At 45.6% G+C, this 18,433-nt stretch overlaps 1 protein-coding gene and 1 long non-coding RNA gene across 6 annotated transcripts in view; one reads left to right on the top strand and one right to left on the bottom strand.

Annotated features, from left to right (window-relative positions):
* LOC311594194 overlaps window positions 1-18,433 on the top strand; it is a 522,815-nt gene that overhangs the window by 453,464 nt on the left and 50,918 nt on the right. The gene's annotated exons all lie outside the window — the stretch shown is intronic.
* The window catches only part of PHF20 (PHD finger protein 20), a 97,345-nt gene that overhangs the window by 25,715 nt on the left and 53,197 nt on the right, over window positions 1-18,433 (bottom strand). For 3 of the 5 annotated variants that reach the window (XM_084775661.1, XM_084775662.1, XM_084775663.1), the window contains exons 6-9: window positions 17,855-18,230; window positions 12,824-12,937; window positions 11,822-12,010; window positions 9,459-9,638 (exon numbers count right to left, since the gene is read on the bottom strand). In XM_084775661.1, coding sequence (XP_084631787.1) covers window positions 9,459-9,638; window positions 11,822-12,010; window positions 12,824-12,937; window positions 17,855-18,230 — 859 coding nt within the window. The remainder of the gene's footprint in view (window positions 1-9,458; window positions 9,639-11,821; window positions 12,011-12,823; window positions 12,938-17,854; window positions 18,231-18,433) is intronic. The other 2 variants (XM_084775665.1, XM_084775664.1) reach the window with 2 other exon arrangements.

Raw genomic sequence — 18,433 nt, forward strand, 5'->3', positions numbered from 1 at the left:
ACACCACATCTTTAAGGGACCTTTCTGTGTATGTAAAGTTCTCTTTAATGCACTGACACACTTTCCATTAGGAACAGGTCACATGCCAAATCTCTGGTACATACCATGACTACTTTTGCAAGTACCATCAAAAGAAAAATATGTTTAAATCTTAAAGTTAATCTAAATTAAACAGCACATTCCAAAATAGGGTTAGAGGTCTGGTGAATGCAGTTATATAATTAACTTCAACAAAAAACTACAACATGAAAAAAACAAAAAAATAAAACACACACACACAAACTACAACATGGACACATGCCAAATCAGAAAGCCTTCAAGAAATTTTCTGCCCATGCTAAGAGACAAAGAAGGTCCAAATTATCGACAGGTAAGAGGGAAGGTAATCTGAAGTGACATGGGCTACATGCTGTTCAAATACAGAACTCTAGATAAAGGACATCAGTATAGAATCCAAATTTCAAACCTCTAATCTTATTATGTAACCCAGGCTGGCCTCGAACTCAGTCAGCTTCAGCCTCCAGAATACTGTGACTACAGACACGAGCCACCATACCAGCACTAAAATTCCACAGAGAAAGAAAGAAAGAAAGAAAGAAAGAAAGAAAGAAAGAAAGAAAGAAAGAAAGAAAGAAAGCAAGCAAGCAAGCAGCACTAGCCTCAGCGAGCATGAGGCTAACCTAGTTTACACAGTGAGACTCAGTCTTGGTGCAAAACAAAAAGACTTCTTCCCTCCAGGCGTGCACTCATGCATAAACACATACATACCCCAGGTTCTCTGGAATTTCTTCCTCTTGGACAACAAAAACCTTTCATTTATTTATGTAGGGTTATTTTATTATTTAATTTTATGTGTATGGCTGCTTTGCTTGCATGTATGTTTGTGTACCACATGCAAGCCTGGGGTCTGTGTTAGGTGCCTTGGAACTGGAGTTACAGGCAGCTACCAGGAATTAAGCCCAGGTCCTCTATATTAGCCAGTACTCTTAAATGTTAACTAAGGTAGTTCCCATTTCTGTAGATTTCTGAAGGTTAAATATTTACTAGTTCAAATGGTTCAACCTAACAATCCCCTTCCATAATATCTCAACAATTACCAGCCAACTTCAACTATTACTGCATGAGCAAACATGGTCAAAGTGCATCAAGACTGGCAGCAACTATCTGCGGGTGGCAAGAAGTCAAGTACAGGTGATGAGCCCCAACATTCTTGAAGTGTGTTTGAAGCCCTGGGTTGTGATCTATTTGCTTGTAATGGGAAAGTTGAATACCAAAATAGAAACATCTCTGAATTAAAATCTACGGGGCTGGAGAGATGGCACAGTGGTTGAGAGCATGGACTGTTCTTGCCGAGTACCCAGGTTCAATGCCCAGCACCCATGTCAGGCCTGGGCTTCAGCGTCAAACCACTGTAAGTCTAGTTGCCAGGACCTGAACACTCTCTCCTGGCCCTGTGCGCACTGCAGTTGTGTAAATGCAAATGTGTGCACACACACAAACAATAGTGTGAGCTAATTCCACAAGCAATCGCCATTCTCACCAGTCAAGAATGTGGACCCAGCTAGATCTGGTAATATACCAGCAATCCAATGCACTAAAGAAGCTGAGTGTGAGTGTGAGTGTGAGTGTGAGGCCAGCCTGGGAAACCTACCAAGTTCCAGGCCAGCCTGGACTACACTACAGAGAGACCTGGCCTCAAACAATAAAACAAGGGGCTCATGTGTAGCAAAGTCCTAGATGCACAGAGCCCTGACTTTTACCTCTAGCACTCTATAATCTGAGATGTTACACACTTGTAACTCTAGCACTCAGGACCAAAGGCAGGAGAATTAGAAATTCAAAGGTGGCCCCAGTTATTTAGGGAGCTCAAGGTCAGTCGGGATTCCAGAAAGTTCTGTCTCCAAGCAAACCAAACAAAGCTGCATACTTGTAGTACACACACTAGCCAAGGCACGAGGCAAGGAGCAATGCTGCGCAGCTGGAGAGGGCTCCATGCCTGGATGGTCTGTTTCAAACTCAGACTCCCCGCTCACTCCCCTAGCCCCAGTTTGCTCAGGTGCAGAGTGGAGATGATAATGGCAATGCTGTCGCTGAGTTGTAAGAGTTGAAAGCACTTTAGAGAGCTGCTTAGCATTTAGGTGCACAATAAATATGGGACAGTGAGCCGGGCGTGGTGGCCCACACCTTTAATGCCAGCACTCGGGAGGCAGAGGCAGGTGGATCGCTGTGAGTTCGAGGCCAGCTTGGTCTACAAGGCAAATCCAGGACAGCCACGGCTATGCAGAGAGACCCTGTCTGGCGGGGGGAGGGGGGGGCGCGGAAAATGTTTTTCCAAAATAAAACACATCTCCATAAGCAGGCTTGGCTTGTAGGTGTCTAAAATTTAGACGGAGACAGCTACTGTAATTGTCAACTAAATGTGAACTGCTTCTCAATCGCCCCCTGCACACGCTAGTGAAGAGCAGATTACTTTCTGAAGCCCTCAGTTTTGTCTACATATTTCTAAACATATGAAATCCAAAATAAACCACAAAGCTCCTGGTGTGTGGAAGCAGCAGAGTCATCATGACCCCATAGGAGCATCTTGTATTGGGAGGAATCGGAGAATCTATTTCTGTGAAGCCAAAGCTGTCCTGAAACTTGCTACGCAGACCAGGCTGACCTCAAACTCACCCGCCTCTGCCTTCTGAATGCAGGGATTAAAGGCGTGTGCCACCATGCCTGTCTTAAAGTGTGTGTGTGTGTGTGTGTGTGTGTGTGTGTGTGTGTGTGTGTGTGTGTGTAAGTGTTTCCTGCATGACTCATGGTATGACCATGTTCATGCCTGGTACCCACAGGGGCCAGCAGAGGGGGTTGGATCTTCTTGAACTGGAGTTACAGTTACAGACGGCAGTGAACCACCATGTTGGTGCTGGGAAGGAGCCTGGCACCTCTGCAAGAACAGTGAGTGCTCTTAACTGCTAAACCTAATGAAAGAGCAGTCCAGTAGCCAAGGGAAGCCCTCACAATAGCCTTCAGACCAACACTAACCAACCGTTCTACACTTGATAATTTCTGGAGCCAACTCAATTTCATCTTTATAGACTACCAATTGCCTAATCATTTATCTCCTTACTTATAAACAGACTCCAAGGTGTGGCCTGACTCTGCTAAATTGGGACACGGGACCTGGCAGTCTACCATTGCAGCAAGTTTCTGAAGTCAGATAAGCCGGAAAAACTGTCCCCAAATCAGATTCTTCTTTGTACTGCTAAGACAAGCAAGCTTGGCACCTAGGAGGCTCTGAAGGGTGGCAGTGCCAGGATCACACAGGCTGAGGTAAGCAAGGAAGACTCCCTAGGGAAAAGAAAACGCCAGGTATCACTAGGACAAAGCTCATAGCCAGCCAAACCAAGAGCTCTTTTCAAGTCAAGGATGGCAGTGTTAACAAGGCAGAGAGCATCCATCAAAAGTGGATGATCTGAACATTAGGAATCTTCAACTCCTGCTGTCTAGGTAGTTGAGCATCCAACACACCTAGTGGTCCTCTCCCCCTTGTGTAATTCCTCCATGCAGCCCCTCGAGTCTGAGCCCCATCCGTGAGTCTCTGCTTGTGAGGCTAAAGTCCCAGCAGTTGGTCTCTCCTCTGCTGCTTTAACAACACAGGCTGCATTCTGAGCCACTGCCCACAGGGCAACGTGCAGATGACCCAGAAGGGCCAGCAAAACACTGATGCTTTCAGTCATCACCACCTTCAAGCAGCTAAAGAGTGAGTTCCTTCCCAAAAAGTTTTCAGGGGAGCCTAGCCCCAGACAATGCCTGGCTAACAGACCACAAGAAAATAAAAATATTCGAAGCCTTTGTGTTTGGCGCTGGCTGCTTTCTTCCAGCGTCCTTAGTGTGATTCTCAGCACCCAAGTGGTCACTCACAACAGTTTCTAACCCCGTTTCCAGGAGCTCTGAAGCTCTATTCTGGCCTCCAAGGACACAGGCAGGAACGTGCTGCTGCACACACAGACACAGGCACAATACTCATACACTAAAAAATTAATGAACGTGTTAAATCTACATTATAATTTTGTTTGTTTTTTTGTTTTGTTTTTTGAGACAGGGTTTCTCTATGCATCCTTGGCTGTCCTGGACTCATTTTGCAGACCAGGCTAACCTCCAACTCAGAGATCGGCCTGCCTCTACCTGCTGAGGGCTGGGATTACAAGCGTGTGCCACCACTGCCTGGCCTTTTAATTTCTTTTTGTGTGCCCACTGATAATTTCTCAAAACCTAAGGTAAAGACATTAATGATACTCAGGCCGACCTAATTCTCAGCACCATCTTATTTTCCAAAGGCACGACTCTCCAGCAGAGCCTCAGTCCCGCAGGCCAGCACTGCCTACTCCAGTGGCCGCTTCTGCTCTCACATCACACCTGCTCATGGCTCACACCTCTGTTCATGGCTCTCACCTCCCCCTGCCATTTTTCCCTGGCTAACACCAAGTCTTCACTTCCATCCAGACCCAGCTCAGCATATGGGGAGGGATCCAGATGGCCCTCTCTGGCAGGGATCACATGCCACCCACTGCTGGCACAGTGACTACATGATGTATCTCATCTCTGGAACTCAGCATCTGCTGCTGGATTCTGTTACCTACCACTTCTCTAGCGGGATGAAAGGAGTTCCTTCTCACTGTCTGGTGTTGCCTCAGCACCCAGACCTAACACAGCTGGCATATATGAACAACATGCTACCAGCTCTGAGCACCTGCACCTTCTAATGTGTCCTGTGCAGTAATACCATATAATAAAGTATTTCCACAGGTCTGTGAAAGAATAACTTTCTCTACTCTGAAGCAATGAAAAACAACCCAAGAGGGACCCAAACAGATTTCAATTCATACTAGCCAAATGTTGAAATGAAAATGTCACAATAAACTTAAATGTCCATGAATTTATCAGATAAATTAGAGCAAGTCTACATTATGTACCTTTTCAAAAATCAATTAACTTACTTATTTTTGGTTTTTCAAGACAGGGTTTGCGTGTGCGTAGGTAGCCCTGGCTGTCCTGGAACTTGCTCTGAAGACCAGGCTGGCCTCTAACTCAGAGATCTGCTTGCATCCTCCTCTCAAGTTCTGGGGATTAAAGGATGTAACCTTTTCTTTAAGAGATGTAGTCTCACGTACGCCAGACTGTCATGAACTTTAGATCCTCCTGAGTGCTTGGATGACATGTGTGTACATCTAGATCTGGTTTCTGTGGCTCTGAGGTTTGAATGCAGGCTTCCTTCAAGCTAAGCAAGCACTCACTCTACAAGTGCCTCCCGGGCCTGGGTTATGGAATTGTAACCAAGCATTGAATGGAACCAATAGGACTAGCTGGAGCCCTTGCCTAGATGTGTGAGGCTGCTCATCCATCCCCAGCAGTGCAGAGATGGGGTGGGGGGTGAAGAAGCCTAGGCACAGGCCTGTAATGCCAGCACCTTGGGGTTAGAGGTAGCAGGATCAGGAGTCACCCCGATGTGCACAGGGAGCATAAGGCCAGGCTGGTAGCTGGGCCTCACAAGACCTGTCCAAAAGTCAGGGAAAAGACACGGGGGAAGAATGAAGCAGGGCTGCATTTACTAATCTGTTGAGCTTCAAGATAACACTGCTAGGTGAAAATAGCAAGCTGTCACTACATGTTCAATGAGCCCATTTATGCTTATAACTAAAAACAACAATAACAACAACTAAATAAGAAGCATACAATGAAAGAGCCAGATATAATGGCCCAAGTCTAGAACCCCAGCACATCAGAGACTGAGGCAGGAGGTTTGCTGTGAGTTTAAGGGCAAACTGGATAGAAGAGTGAGACCCTGTCTAACATAAATAAATTATTAAGGATGGCAGGGGATCCAGCTCAGGTGACAAATGGCTGGTTGCTTTGCACAAAGCCTTCAGGCTGGCCTGGCACCGAGTACACTGAGCTTAGTGGCTGGCAATCGCTGCACACTGGAAGGCGACAGAAGGATCAGGAGTTGAGGATGTCTTCACCTACACAGCAAGTTCCAGGCCATTCTAGGATACAAGAGCCCTGCCTCAAAATTAATTAAAATTATAAAAGGGCATTGTGCTTTTTCCCCCTACCAACTTTAGAATCATGTACACTAGGAAAAATTAAAAGAGCAGATACAGTAGTGACTGGGTGTGGCAGAAGGTGTGTGGGGAGAAGCTCGTACTGCGCTCAGGCGCACTGAAACTCCACTTCATGCAGAAATTCTATCTGCTGACTTTTGTTGATGGTGAGACAGGATTTTTTCTCTGTGCTCCACACCAGCCTTGAACAAGCCTAGGCTGACCTAGAACTCACTGGTGATCCAGGTTAGCCTCATACGCCAGCCTTAGCCTCCCACAGTGTGGGAGCCAGCGTGCTCTTCTTCATACTCATAGCATTTTCATGAGCCTGAGCTAATTTCAAATCAGATTTACTTAAAAATATATACAAGGCTGGGCCTCCCAGCACTCAGAAGGCAGAGGCAGGTGGATTGCTGTGAGTTTGAGGCCAGCCTGGTCTACAAAAGGAGTCCAGGACACCCAAGGCTACACAGAGAGACTCTGTCTCAAAAAAACAAAACAAAAAACATAGCAGGGTGTGGTGGCTCACACCTTTAATCCCAGCACTCAGGGAGGCAGAGGCAGGTGGATCACCATGAGTTCGAGGCCAACCTGGTCTACAAAGTGAGTCCAGGACAGCCAAGGTTACACAGAGAAACCCTGTCTCGAAAAACAAAATAAATAAATCAATAAATAAATATACAAAGGGCTGAGGGTTAACTCAGTGGTGTAGCCCTTGCCTGACTTGGACATAGCCCTGGGCTTAGTCTAGCACTGTAGAAGTAAAAAGGCCCAACTAGGTGTGTAGCTCAGTAGCAGAGTGTGAACTCAGTAGGAGTGACCTGTGTCTAGTCCTTAGCACTGGAAAAAAGATAGCACATACATATATGGACTTACATATGTATACACAAACACATATGTGTGTGTGCACGCATGCACATGCATGCAATAAAGAAAAATATGTTGTGGTCTAATAAGATGGCTCAGTGGGTGAAAGTGCTTGCTGTGTCACCTGACATGTGATTTTCATTTCCAAAACACACATAAAACTAAAGAGGAGAGAAGCGACTCACAAAGTTGTCCCCTGACCTCTACGGGTCTGGTCCCAGTGAACATTTCCTGGCTCTCCCCTAGAATATAAATTTCTACATACATACAAACCAGGAAGAAGCACTCAACATCTATTCCACAAGATGGCAGTGCTGCCCTGAGGGCCTGGGCTTCTCTGAACTCAGTATGTTGCCTATGCCAGCTCCAACTGCTGCTTAGGAGTGGCTCACACAGATTTCTCCCACGTGACTTCATCTAGGTTTAGGCAGGCCAGGGCCATGGCACTAGCCTGGAGAACAGTCACTGCCGTGCCTGAGCTGCCGCTGCTCCCTGCAGCTGTTTGCTGACAGCCTAGCCCGCTTCCTGCTCACTTACATAACGCCTGCATTCCTGGCTCATGAGTGGCCTTCTTCCCAGTAACCCTTCTGTATCATCTGTATTTCCCATAAAGCCCTTGTTCCTCAACAAACCCCAGGAACCCTATTCTGCTTCTAGGACAACATATTTTTCCCTTTTAGCTACAGAATTCTAAAGGAGAGCGCCTCCCCCCTTCCCCAAGCCCCTTTCAGAGTGGACACGCTATTGTGCAAGTGCCTGGGAACAGGTGGGCCTGCACCCCACAGTACCAAGTTCCTCAAGGCACAAACTCTGCTCTCTTTTGATTGTATCCTCAGCAACCAGCAGTTCTGGGGTGAGGAGGACACAACAGGGAGAGCAGGACGTGGGGTCAAACTAGGAATCCCTTGGAGGGGGTGATTTTGCCTGAGTTGCTTCTTAACTTACCAGGCTCCTTTGTCTACTGTGAAGTTAGACTTAACTTGAAAGTCAAGATTTTCCTCCACAAATTCCTCAAAGCAAATGGCCTCAGGCTGACAGCAACTTCCCTATTCAGCCTTAATCTACTTTAGAGAGCCTGCAATTCAGTCAGACAGCACACACTGATAGTGTCATGGGTTACACAGTACTTTGCCCCCAACCTCCAAATGTCTCTTTGTCACCCACCTTCCAACCCTGCCTAAACACAACCCCTCCCCCAGAGGCAGTTAAGAACACTAGGACAAAGCATGCCCATGCATCTCTGTAAACTGAACAGCCACAACTCTCTGGCACACAGGAGGGGCTCAGAGGGTGAGTTCTGAGCTCAGTTCCTCCACAGCAGGCACACAGCGCTGTGGTCATAAGGAGTTCTGGAGCCCACATTTTGATTAGCCATTCTGTTGGACAGAAAAGCAGATAAACATACTTGGTGATATAACAGCCTATAGACACAACTCCCCAAAGTAAAATGATTACACATCTAAGGCTCTCTGCTCAAGAAAACAACCAGGTATGCTCAAACAAACAAAAAGCATTAAACAAACAAACAAAACCCCTAAGCTTCTGAACGTTAGAACTCTTCTAGCTGGTATGCTAAACAGGCCTAGTTAACTTAACAGGGCAAGACCTGTTAGTGTCTAACATTCTAGTGACAAATACCGCCTGTTCACTTTTAGCAGACAACCAGCCATCAAGACTATGTGGGTTACAGCTACTGATCTAGGACCCACAGAAGCCTATTCTTTGCCCCATGTTACACGCAGAACATTCATGGATAAGATGGTTTAGAATAAGCCCTGTAACATGGGTGTAACATCTATTGATTAAATGACTAGATGGGCAACACAAACACACACACACACACACACACACACACACACACACACACAGAAAAAATGACAGTTAAAACAACAAGTTCTAGAAAGTTAGGAGAAATCTTTTAGAGACAACAGAGAAACTAAACAGGTTACTTCTTTCAAGTGATCAATAAAATTGATAAGTTCCGAGCCACATTTACCAAAAAGGAAAATGGTAACAAAATTAAAAATGAACTAAGTCTAGCATTAAATTTTAAAAATTGGGTCAGGAGTGATAGTGCAATCTCAGCACTGGGAAAGCAGAGGCAGGCAAATCTCTGTGAGTTCAGGGCTAGCCTGGTCTACATAGTTAGTTCCAGGACAGCCAAGAACTACATAGTGACATCTTGTCTGAAAGACACACACACACGTGTGCGCACACATGAGTGTGGGCACAAATCAGGGTTTCTATTTTGTTTCTTTCTTTTTCTTTTGACAAGAGCCTCACTGTGATACCCTGGCTGCCTGGAACCCTCTATGGAAATGAGGCTAGCCTTGAACTCATGACGATGCTTTTACTTCTACCTCTCCAATGGGCAGATTACAGGTAGAGAAAACCATAAAAGACAGAAAAACAACATTATTGGAAAAGCACCTTTTAAAAAATTTACAAAGTAAAAGCACAAGCATACAGTAAAGCATGGTTAAGTTAGCTCTAAACACACACCTTCCACGGTCGGAACCTCCTGTGCCTCAGCAAGAGGAGGCACCGGTTCTGTTTTCATAGTGTTCTCTCCCATTGACTTGCTGTTCAAGTCCAAGCCTGCTGCCCCCAGCCCATCCCCAACGGGGTGGCAAGTTAATGCAGAGGAGACCTGGCCAGTTTCCAGTGGAGATGTCAACTGACCTAGAGAAAGAAAGAAAGAAAGAATGCTTGGGAAACACATATATATACAATCAGGAAATCAAGAGCCCCAGACCTGATTAAAAAGCCAGAGATGCCTTAGAGGACAACACATAGGACCACGCTTCAGTGGGATGGAGGGATGACTGAGCTTGCAGACCATGTATCACTCTTGCAAAAGACTCTAGTGCACTTCCCAGCACCCATGTTAGGGGGTTCAAAACCAACTGTAACTCCAAACCCAGGGCATCTAATGCCTTTCTGTAGATACTGGAACAGACAGACACATTTAAAAGAACAAATGAACAAAAGACAGGAAGGAAGGAAACCAAAAGAAAAAGAAAACCAAGATTGGTAGCACACATCTTTAATCCCAACACTTAAAAGGCAAAGGCAGGTAGATCTCCTCAGAGTTTGAAACTCGCCTGATCTAACAATGGGTTCCAGGCTAGCTAGAGTTATTTAGTGAGAACCTGTTTCAAGAAAAAAAAAAAAAAAAAAAAAAAAAAAAAAAAAAAAAAAAAAAAGAAGGCTGGCAAGATGCTTCCAGAAAGACAACCTATAGTCACCCCCAGTGTCGGGTCCACACGTTATCTTCTAGTCACAAATACCATGGCACACATGCACACCAATGAATTAATTTTATAATGTGATTTTTTTAAATTAAAGAAAGAAAGGCCTTCCACCCATACAGCCAGGAGTATAAGTACCTCAAAGAAGCTGACTTAAGGGAAAGAAGGTCAGCAAAACTGCATATGGAGCGAGGCAGCATCAAAAAGGCAGAGAAACCAGATGTAGTGGCACACGCTTTTAATCCCAGCCCCTGGGAGGCAGAGGCAGGTGGATCATTGTGAGTTCGAGGCCAGCCTGGTCTACAAAGTGAGTCCAGGCCAGCCAATATTATACAAAGAAACTCTGTCTTTGGGGGGGGGGAGGGGGTGTGTGGAGGGAAGGCCACCAGGCGTGGTGGCACACGCCTTTGATCCCAGCACTCGGGAGGCAGAGGTAGGTGGATTGCTATGAGTTCGAGGCCAGCCTGGTCTACAAAGTGAGTCCAGGACATCCAAGGCTACACAGAGAGACCCTGTCTTGAAAACCATAAAAGAAAAAAAAAGAAAAAAGAAAAAAAGAAGAAGCCAGGCTCCGCAAGCCATGTGCCTCCAGCCTAACACAGCATGAAACAATAAAGAAACAGAGCCACAGTGCGCCCAGCCCCCCTGGGAAGAACAGTCCATCATCGAGCACTGCAGCACCCTCAACAGCTGGACTTCAGAGCAGTCTGGGGGGGGGGGGCAGGGACAACTAGAACAATGGTTCTGTAGCTAAGAGCTCATACTTCGCAGCAGAGGGGCCTGAGTTCTGTTCCCAGCACTCACCCTGGGCAGCTCACAACCACCTTGTGCTCCAGGGGATCTGGACCCTGTGAGTACCTACATGCACACACATACACATACACATTATGTGTGTTAGTGTTTTGTCTGCATGTGCGTCTGTGTAAAGGTGTCAGATATTGGAGTTACTGACAGTTGTGAGCAGCCATGTGGTTGCTGAGAATTGAACCCAGGTCCTTTGGAAGAGGAGTCAGTGTTCTTAACTGCTGAGTCATCTCTCCAGCCCTCACACATATATTTTTAAGAGTTATTACTAGATTTCAGTTGTATTCCATGTGTATTAGTTGTGGTGGGCTTTTTTGTTTATTTGTAGACTCGACTGGCCTGGAATTCATAAAGATAGGCTTCCCTCTGCCTCGACACTGCTGAAATTAAAGGTGTGACAACCATGCCGTGTGTGTGTGTGTGTGTGTGTGTGTGTGTGTGTGTGTGTGTGTGTGCGTGCGTGCGCGCGCCTGCAAGCCACCTATGCACTATATGCATGTAGTGTCTGCAGAGCCCAGGTCACCTTGTAGACCAGGCTGGCCTCAAACTCACAGCAATCCGCCTGCCTCTGCCTCCCGAGTGCTGGGATTAAAGGCCTGTGCCACCACATCCAGCACTGAACCTGGTTCTTTCAGAACCTACTGCCACTAATCCATCCCTCCAGCCCTATATACAATGGGTATATAATATATAATAACATTAATGTCTTCAACACAATCTAACACAGAAGCTAATACAGAAGAATCTAGATTGTTCTTAGTAGACAGGCACCAGGCTGGCCAAATAATTCCAAACCAGACACTGACATACCTTCAGCAGGTTCCTTGGCGCTGGGTGTCTTGTCTTTTGGAGGATCCGTATCAACCATATGAACCAGATCAGGTACAACTGAGTCAGGATCTAGGATCTCATGGGTCCCGTTAGTGGACAGCCTGGAGGACCGTCTCCTGGACAAGTCTTTGTCACTGTTTTCAGAACGGTTTTTTGACTGTTCTTGAGCTGCAAACCATTAATAGAGTTGTGCTCAGAGATCAAGAAGAGAGACTTCCGCTGATGCAGACTTCTGAGCTGGTACTTCAAGGGCTTTCCTACAGAGACTTCTGGAATGTCAGACTGATCTCCTTTCCCAGCTTACAGTAAAACGAAACCTCTGCTAGGAAGCAATCTTACCTTGTTCCGAATTCAGAGTCTCGGCTAGAGAGAGCTTACTGCCAAATGTCAAGACTGCACAGACTGAGAGGGTGCGCCGAGGCATGTGTCAGTCTCAGCAAGAGCTCTGCTGGGAGCTCCCAACACAAGGCTGTATGCAGACACCCAAAGCCAGCCATGGGTCATGAGCACCTTATTTAAGCCACCACAAATCCTTTTTGAGGCCAACATGTTTGTTTTCAATAGTATCTCTAATGTTCTGTTTTTTCAGACAGGGTCTCTCTATGTAGCCCTGGCTATCCCCAAACTCAGAGATCAGCCTCCCTCTGCCTCCCTACTGCTGGGGTTGAAGGTGTGTGCCATCATGCCTGGCCGAAGTTTTTCTTAGCATATGTGATCCATCCTTACTAGGCTATATATTTCTGAAAGAATCCAAATCAAATATACTATATAGAATTAGATATGCTGTCCCTGAGCCCAACACAAATACAGTGCTTGCTGCTTCTAACAGAGACTACTGGCTCAGTCACATGCTACCCATATAAGCTCATGTATTCAAAGACAGTCACTAGAGCTTGTAAGAAACAGGGGCCAGGCAGACACAGAGGCTAACGCAGATAATTTATCAAATTTTAGCCACATATACATAAATTGGAGACTCACATGAATTTTTGTCAAGCCGGGGACGTTTTAATGGGATGTCACTTCCTTTTGATATTTTCCGTCTTCTCAATTCCAATGTTATTGGTTGTAAAGTTTGAGAGTTTGAATCCACAGCTGTAATATATACAAAGCACATAAAATGTGTAACGTTAGTGCCTAATCCTGCATCTTTATACAAATAAAAACACATATGTATATGTATTTTATATACAGAGAGAAGACATCGTTTCAGATAGCAGATATATTAAGACTCTATCTCAAAACACAAAAGAAAAACAAGAAAGACCCCAACAAAACAAAAACACATTACTAAACTCTAAAAATGAACAACCGTACTGAAGGTAAAAGACAAGACAATGAAATGAATGAGGAATTGCTTCTTTGGGAAGATGGTGGTGCTCTGCAGACTGACTTCCTGTATCTTTTGTGGTCCTACCTAGGACATAGCATTTCTAAACCTTTCCTGTAAAGGACTACACTCCAACATGAAGGTGTGTGGGCATGGGCAGTATAAAAGTCTCTTGGCAGAGGACAGGGGAGGGATAGTGTCCTGCTAAGTTACCAGGGTAGCCCAGGATTTGTAATCCTCCTGCCTCAGTCTCTGGAGTAGAGGAGATTGAAGGCATGCACTACTGAATGTGCTCCTGTGGTCTTGCTTTATTTAGACAGCACAGTAAGCCCACACTGGTCTCAAACTGCATAAACAGCTGGAGGAGGGATGCTGATGATGACTTTAAGCTCCCGGTCCTCTTGCCTCTACCTCTGGAGTTCTGGGGTTACAGGCAGTCATACCAAGTAAGACTCCTGCAGTCTTGGGGAGGGGGACCAGAAAGGAACAGGATCTCACATAGTCCAGAACTCTTCAAAATGGCCTTGTACTCTCTAGGTAGCCAAAAACAACCCCCCACCCCTCTCAGGTGCTGGGATTACAGGTTTTTCCACCGTGTCTAACTCGTTCAGCCACTTTGAGCATCGAATCTTTTCTGATGACTAGTCCAGAAAAAGAACAGAACTAAAACCAAACAAACCGAGACCTGAGCAGCACTTGGAAGACGTGTGGCGTGGGTTAGGGCCTGGTAACTGCTTCCAGTGTCTACCTGGCTGTCAGCTGTCCCTGGTCTAGGTGTCTTTGTTTCGCTTTGTATTGTTTCGAAGCTCTAGATGAAAGCCAACACAAGAGTCAGGAGCCTCCTCCCTACTGTGCCCCAGCACGCTGACTCAGCAGGCCACCAGGCCCTGGAGAGCCTTCGTTCTCATCTTGAAGTCTAAGAAGCTCTCCCTCTGAAAGATGGAAATCCAAAAAGAGGCAGAAAAAAGATTAGGGAGCCTGGCCGCAAGGCAGAACTCAGGGTGGGAAGGAGAGGCAAAGACAGGAGAGGAATGGGAACAGGAAGACAGATAAGAAAGGGAAGGGAAAGGACGTCAGGTCAGCAGCTTCCGGGAGGCCTTTCCAGAGGCAGAGGGAGAGAGAACCGAGCGCCGCGGGGCAGCCCCCACCCTGGGCTCTTGCTATAGTCAGTCTTTCCAACACACCAACATCATTCTCTCCCGAGTGGTGCAACACATATTCCAAGCTAAACGTCAACAGCAAACTATCTGTTCTACACGGTTCAGATTCTGCTCCCAGTCAAGTCTGTGCAGCGAGCTCCGGGCTCCACCAGGCCAATAAACCCATGCTCCTACATTTCTTAAGGAGACTGTGCTGTGTACGCAGCGTCAGACAAGCCTCTTTTCCTTTTGATACCACATATAAACAAGGACCACACAGAACCTGAGCATCTCCCTAACTCTCCCCACACAGCTCATGTGGGGAGCCCATTGCCTCCACACAGGTGCTGCCCAGGGAGGTACAAAGGCACAAGTGCAACCTGTCTTCACAGAGCCTCGTACTCTATCTGGACACAGGCACACAGCTAGTACCACTCTCGATGCAGAGGTCAGCTCATCAGGGGTCACGCAAGCCTTAGGTACTGATGCTCAGTTCCTTCTCACAAGGCAGTCAAGACAGCAGCTACAGTGAAAGGACAATGCTGTCCAGCAGAAACACAACGAGAGCAACAAATGTAAGTGCATGTGACATTTTAAAGCAATCATATTAAGAAATTTTCAAAAAGAAATTAAGTTTAAGACTATATTTAAAGCAATCCATCTAAAATATTTCAACATGTAGTAAATATAAGAAATAGAGAAGGCTGTGGGTGTAGCTCAGTGGCAGGCACAAGCCTTGCTTATCACACAGAGGTCCAAGGTTTACTCTCCAGCACTGCCAACTAAGAAAGAAAGAAAGAAAGAAAGAAAGAAAGAAAGAAAGAAAGAAAAGGAGAGTTGAGTGTGGTACTGCAGACCTTTAATCCCAACACTCATGGAGTGATCTCTGAGTTCAGGGCCAGCCTGGTCTACAAAGCTGTCCTGTCTGGCTCCAGAACAGCCAGGACCTCATAGAGAAACACTGTCTCAAAAAATCATGGGGGCGCTTTTATTCTATTTATTGTATGCGCGTGCGTGCGTGCGTGCGTGCGTGCGTGCGTGCGTGTGTGCGTGCGTGCGTGCGTGCGTGCATGTGAGTGATGTGTCTCCGGAGGTCACAAGACAATTCACAAAGTTGGTCCTGGCATTAGACTCTCTTGCCATTCCTTTTTATGTTTGACAAGGTGGCTGGCCCACACAGCTTCCAATGAATCTGATTCCTGCCTCCAGGGATTGGTAATCTAGGATTGCAGGCACATACTACTGTGTGGGTTCTAGAAAGCCATACTCAGGTTATCAGGCATGTACAACAAGTGCTTTACCCAGCCTTCTTGTTGCTGCTACTTGTTTAAAGACGGGAAACACTTATTTCATCTGAGACAAGACAGGCTATTATCTGGTCTCCTATAAATTAGAACTCAGATTTGAGAACATGTCCTTAAGAACTACTATAGAGCTGGAGAGATGGCTCAGAGGTTAAAAACACTGTCTATTCTTCCAAAGGTCCTGAGTTCAATTCCCAACAACCACATAGTGGCTCACAACCTTCTATAATGAGATCTGGTGCCCTCTTCTGGCCTGCAGGCACACATGGGGACAGAGTACTGTACAAATAATAAATAAATAAAATCTTAAAAAAAAAAAAAAAAGAAAGAAAAGAAAAAAAGAACTACTACAGGCTGGAGAGAGGGCTGAGCAATTAAAAGCACTGACTGTTCTTCCGAAGGACACAGGTTCAATTAATTCCCAGCGCCCACGTGCAGCTCACAACTGTCTGTAACTCCAACATCTGACACTCAGACATACATGCAGGCAATGCACATTAAAAATATATAAGCTGGGAGTGGTGGCGCATGCCTTTAATCCCAGCACTCAGGAGACAGAGGCAGGTGAATCACTGTGAGTTCGAGGCCAGCCTAGTCTATAAGGGAGTCCAGGACAGCCAAGGCTACAGAGAGAAACCCTGTCTCAAAAAAAACCAAACCAAACATACATACAAACAAACAAATATATATATATATAATATGGGCTAGGGTGATGGCTCAGTGGTTAAGAGCACTCACTGTTCTTCCAAAGGTCCTGAGTTCAATTCCCAGCACCCAAATGGTCTCATGCCCTCTCTGGTATACAAATATAACTGCAGACAAAGTACCTATATATAAAAATAAATACATCCTTTAAAAAAAATATGTTTATGTATGTATGTATGTATGTATGTGTATATATATATATATATATATATATATATCATGTTTCCCACTAGAGATCAACTGTTATTCTAGTTTTGACAAAATATGTTTTATGTCAAATTTTACATTTTAAATTATCTACTGAGACTGTTTAAACTTGTGTGGAAAAAAAAAGATATTGTGAGCTAGGGATGTAGCTCAGTGGTAAAACATGTTTTTATAATGTGCAAGACTATGGGCTCAGCTCCCAGCCCAATTAAAAGCAACAACAACAAACATAAACAAACAAATTATAGATGTTGCTTGAAAATGGGAAGAGGTTCACAGTTTTTTAATGTTCATGCAGAGAGTACACAAAGAAGAAAGTCTAAAGACCACAAAGGCATTCAGTCACCGGTATGGTCCATCTACAACTACCAAATCGTCTGAAGAACAAATGTTTGGCTTAGCCAAAAAGAAAAAGAAAACTGGAAAAAAAAAATCAAAACTTGTTTCATTCTTGGTTACCTAGAAGAATTCCAAACTTATACTTTCCTTCTTTTCTTTCTTTTTTTTCGAGGGGTGGGGAGTGGGGGCTTTCTGAGGTAATGTTTTATTCTAACACGGGCTGACCTGGAACTCACTATGTAGCCCAGACTAGCCTTGAACTCTTTCCAATTCCCTACCTCAGAGTTTACACTACCTTTAAATAACTGGGTATTAAGCCCTAAACCTATCCTGGACCCTTAACTCTTACCAGTTTAATTATTCACATTATCTTATTATTTAGACTGAAATTTCCCCCATCAATAAACATCTTTTAAAAGCTCAATGTCTTTGGGGCAGGGTCTCATCATTATGAAGTCCAGGCTAGTCTCGAACTAACGATCCTCCTGCTTCTGCTTTCCAAGCGTTAGTGTCAAGGTGTGAGCCACGATGCCTGCTACGAGCTCAACTTCAAAACAGCCTTTGGTCGTGTTTATGTGTTTGTCTTTGGTGCTAAGGCCTGAGCCCATGGCCTCACAGGCCCGAGTGCACTCTGCCTGCAACTCCAGCCCCTGCCCTCAGCCCCCGTCTTCTCCTCTCCTCTTTCGTGTCTGCCCATTAGGATGTTATTTCCTCAGGCTGTGGGCACATGAGCAGGAAGAAGAAGGCCTTAGCTCCCTTGGCTCTTTGATGGAAGATGAGGTTTCCACCCCAGCTCAGTCACGGCCACACTCCCAACACGTCCACCTGGACACACACCTCACTGAAATTCAGCTCCACGGGCACGGTTTGTTTCCGGGTCATAAGCAAGCCACAAACACGAAGGACTGAAGTACAGAAGGGCATAAAGAGCCACAAAGGCCACAGGAGGGCAGGCACCGCGCACTGCAGAGCCGCGCGGGAAACTCACCAGCGGGAGCTATGGAAGGGGGTCTGCCTCGCTTCCTTTTTGGCTCCTTCAGGCTCTCCTGTGGACTCTTCACAAGGTCATTTTCAGGGTTCTTTTCCACCTGGGCGTCCCTGTCATTCTCTGAAATGTTCTCCTTATCTTCCTTCTCGTTCTTGGGAAGGCTTTTTTCGGACACTTTGCCCTTCTCTGAGCAGAGCAGCTTTCCTTCTTTGTCAGGCTGTTTGGGCCGCTTTTCTGTCTTTAAAACTTTTTCCACTTTGTCTTTCTTCACGTTGACGGTGGCTTTTCTCTGCTCTTTAAACTTCTCTCGTTTCTCAGAAGATGATGAAAGACTTTTGTGATCTGTCTCTTTAGGCCTAGCATTACCCACAATATTCTAAAATGAGCAAAATAGCGATCAAACACTTTGTGATTACTTGCAAATACACAATCAGGAGGCTGCTTGCACACTTAGGAAGACAATGAAGACACTACGGACACAGGCCAGGTCACACGATGCACAACACCAGGAGAGTAGCTGAGCTTTGAGAACCAAGCCTGTGTTTAAACACAACTGCCAGTCTCAATCCTTCTGAGACG

Source organism: Acomys minous (assembly GCF_964271855.1).
Source record: "Acomys minous genome assembly, chromosome: 3".
In the NCBI taxonomy this organism is placed as follows: Eukaryota; Metazoa; Chordata; class Mammalia; order Rodentia; family Muridae; genus Acomys; species Acomys minous.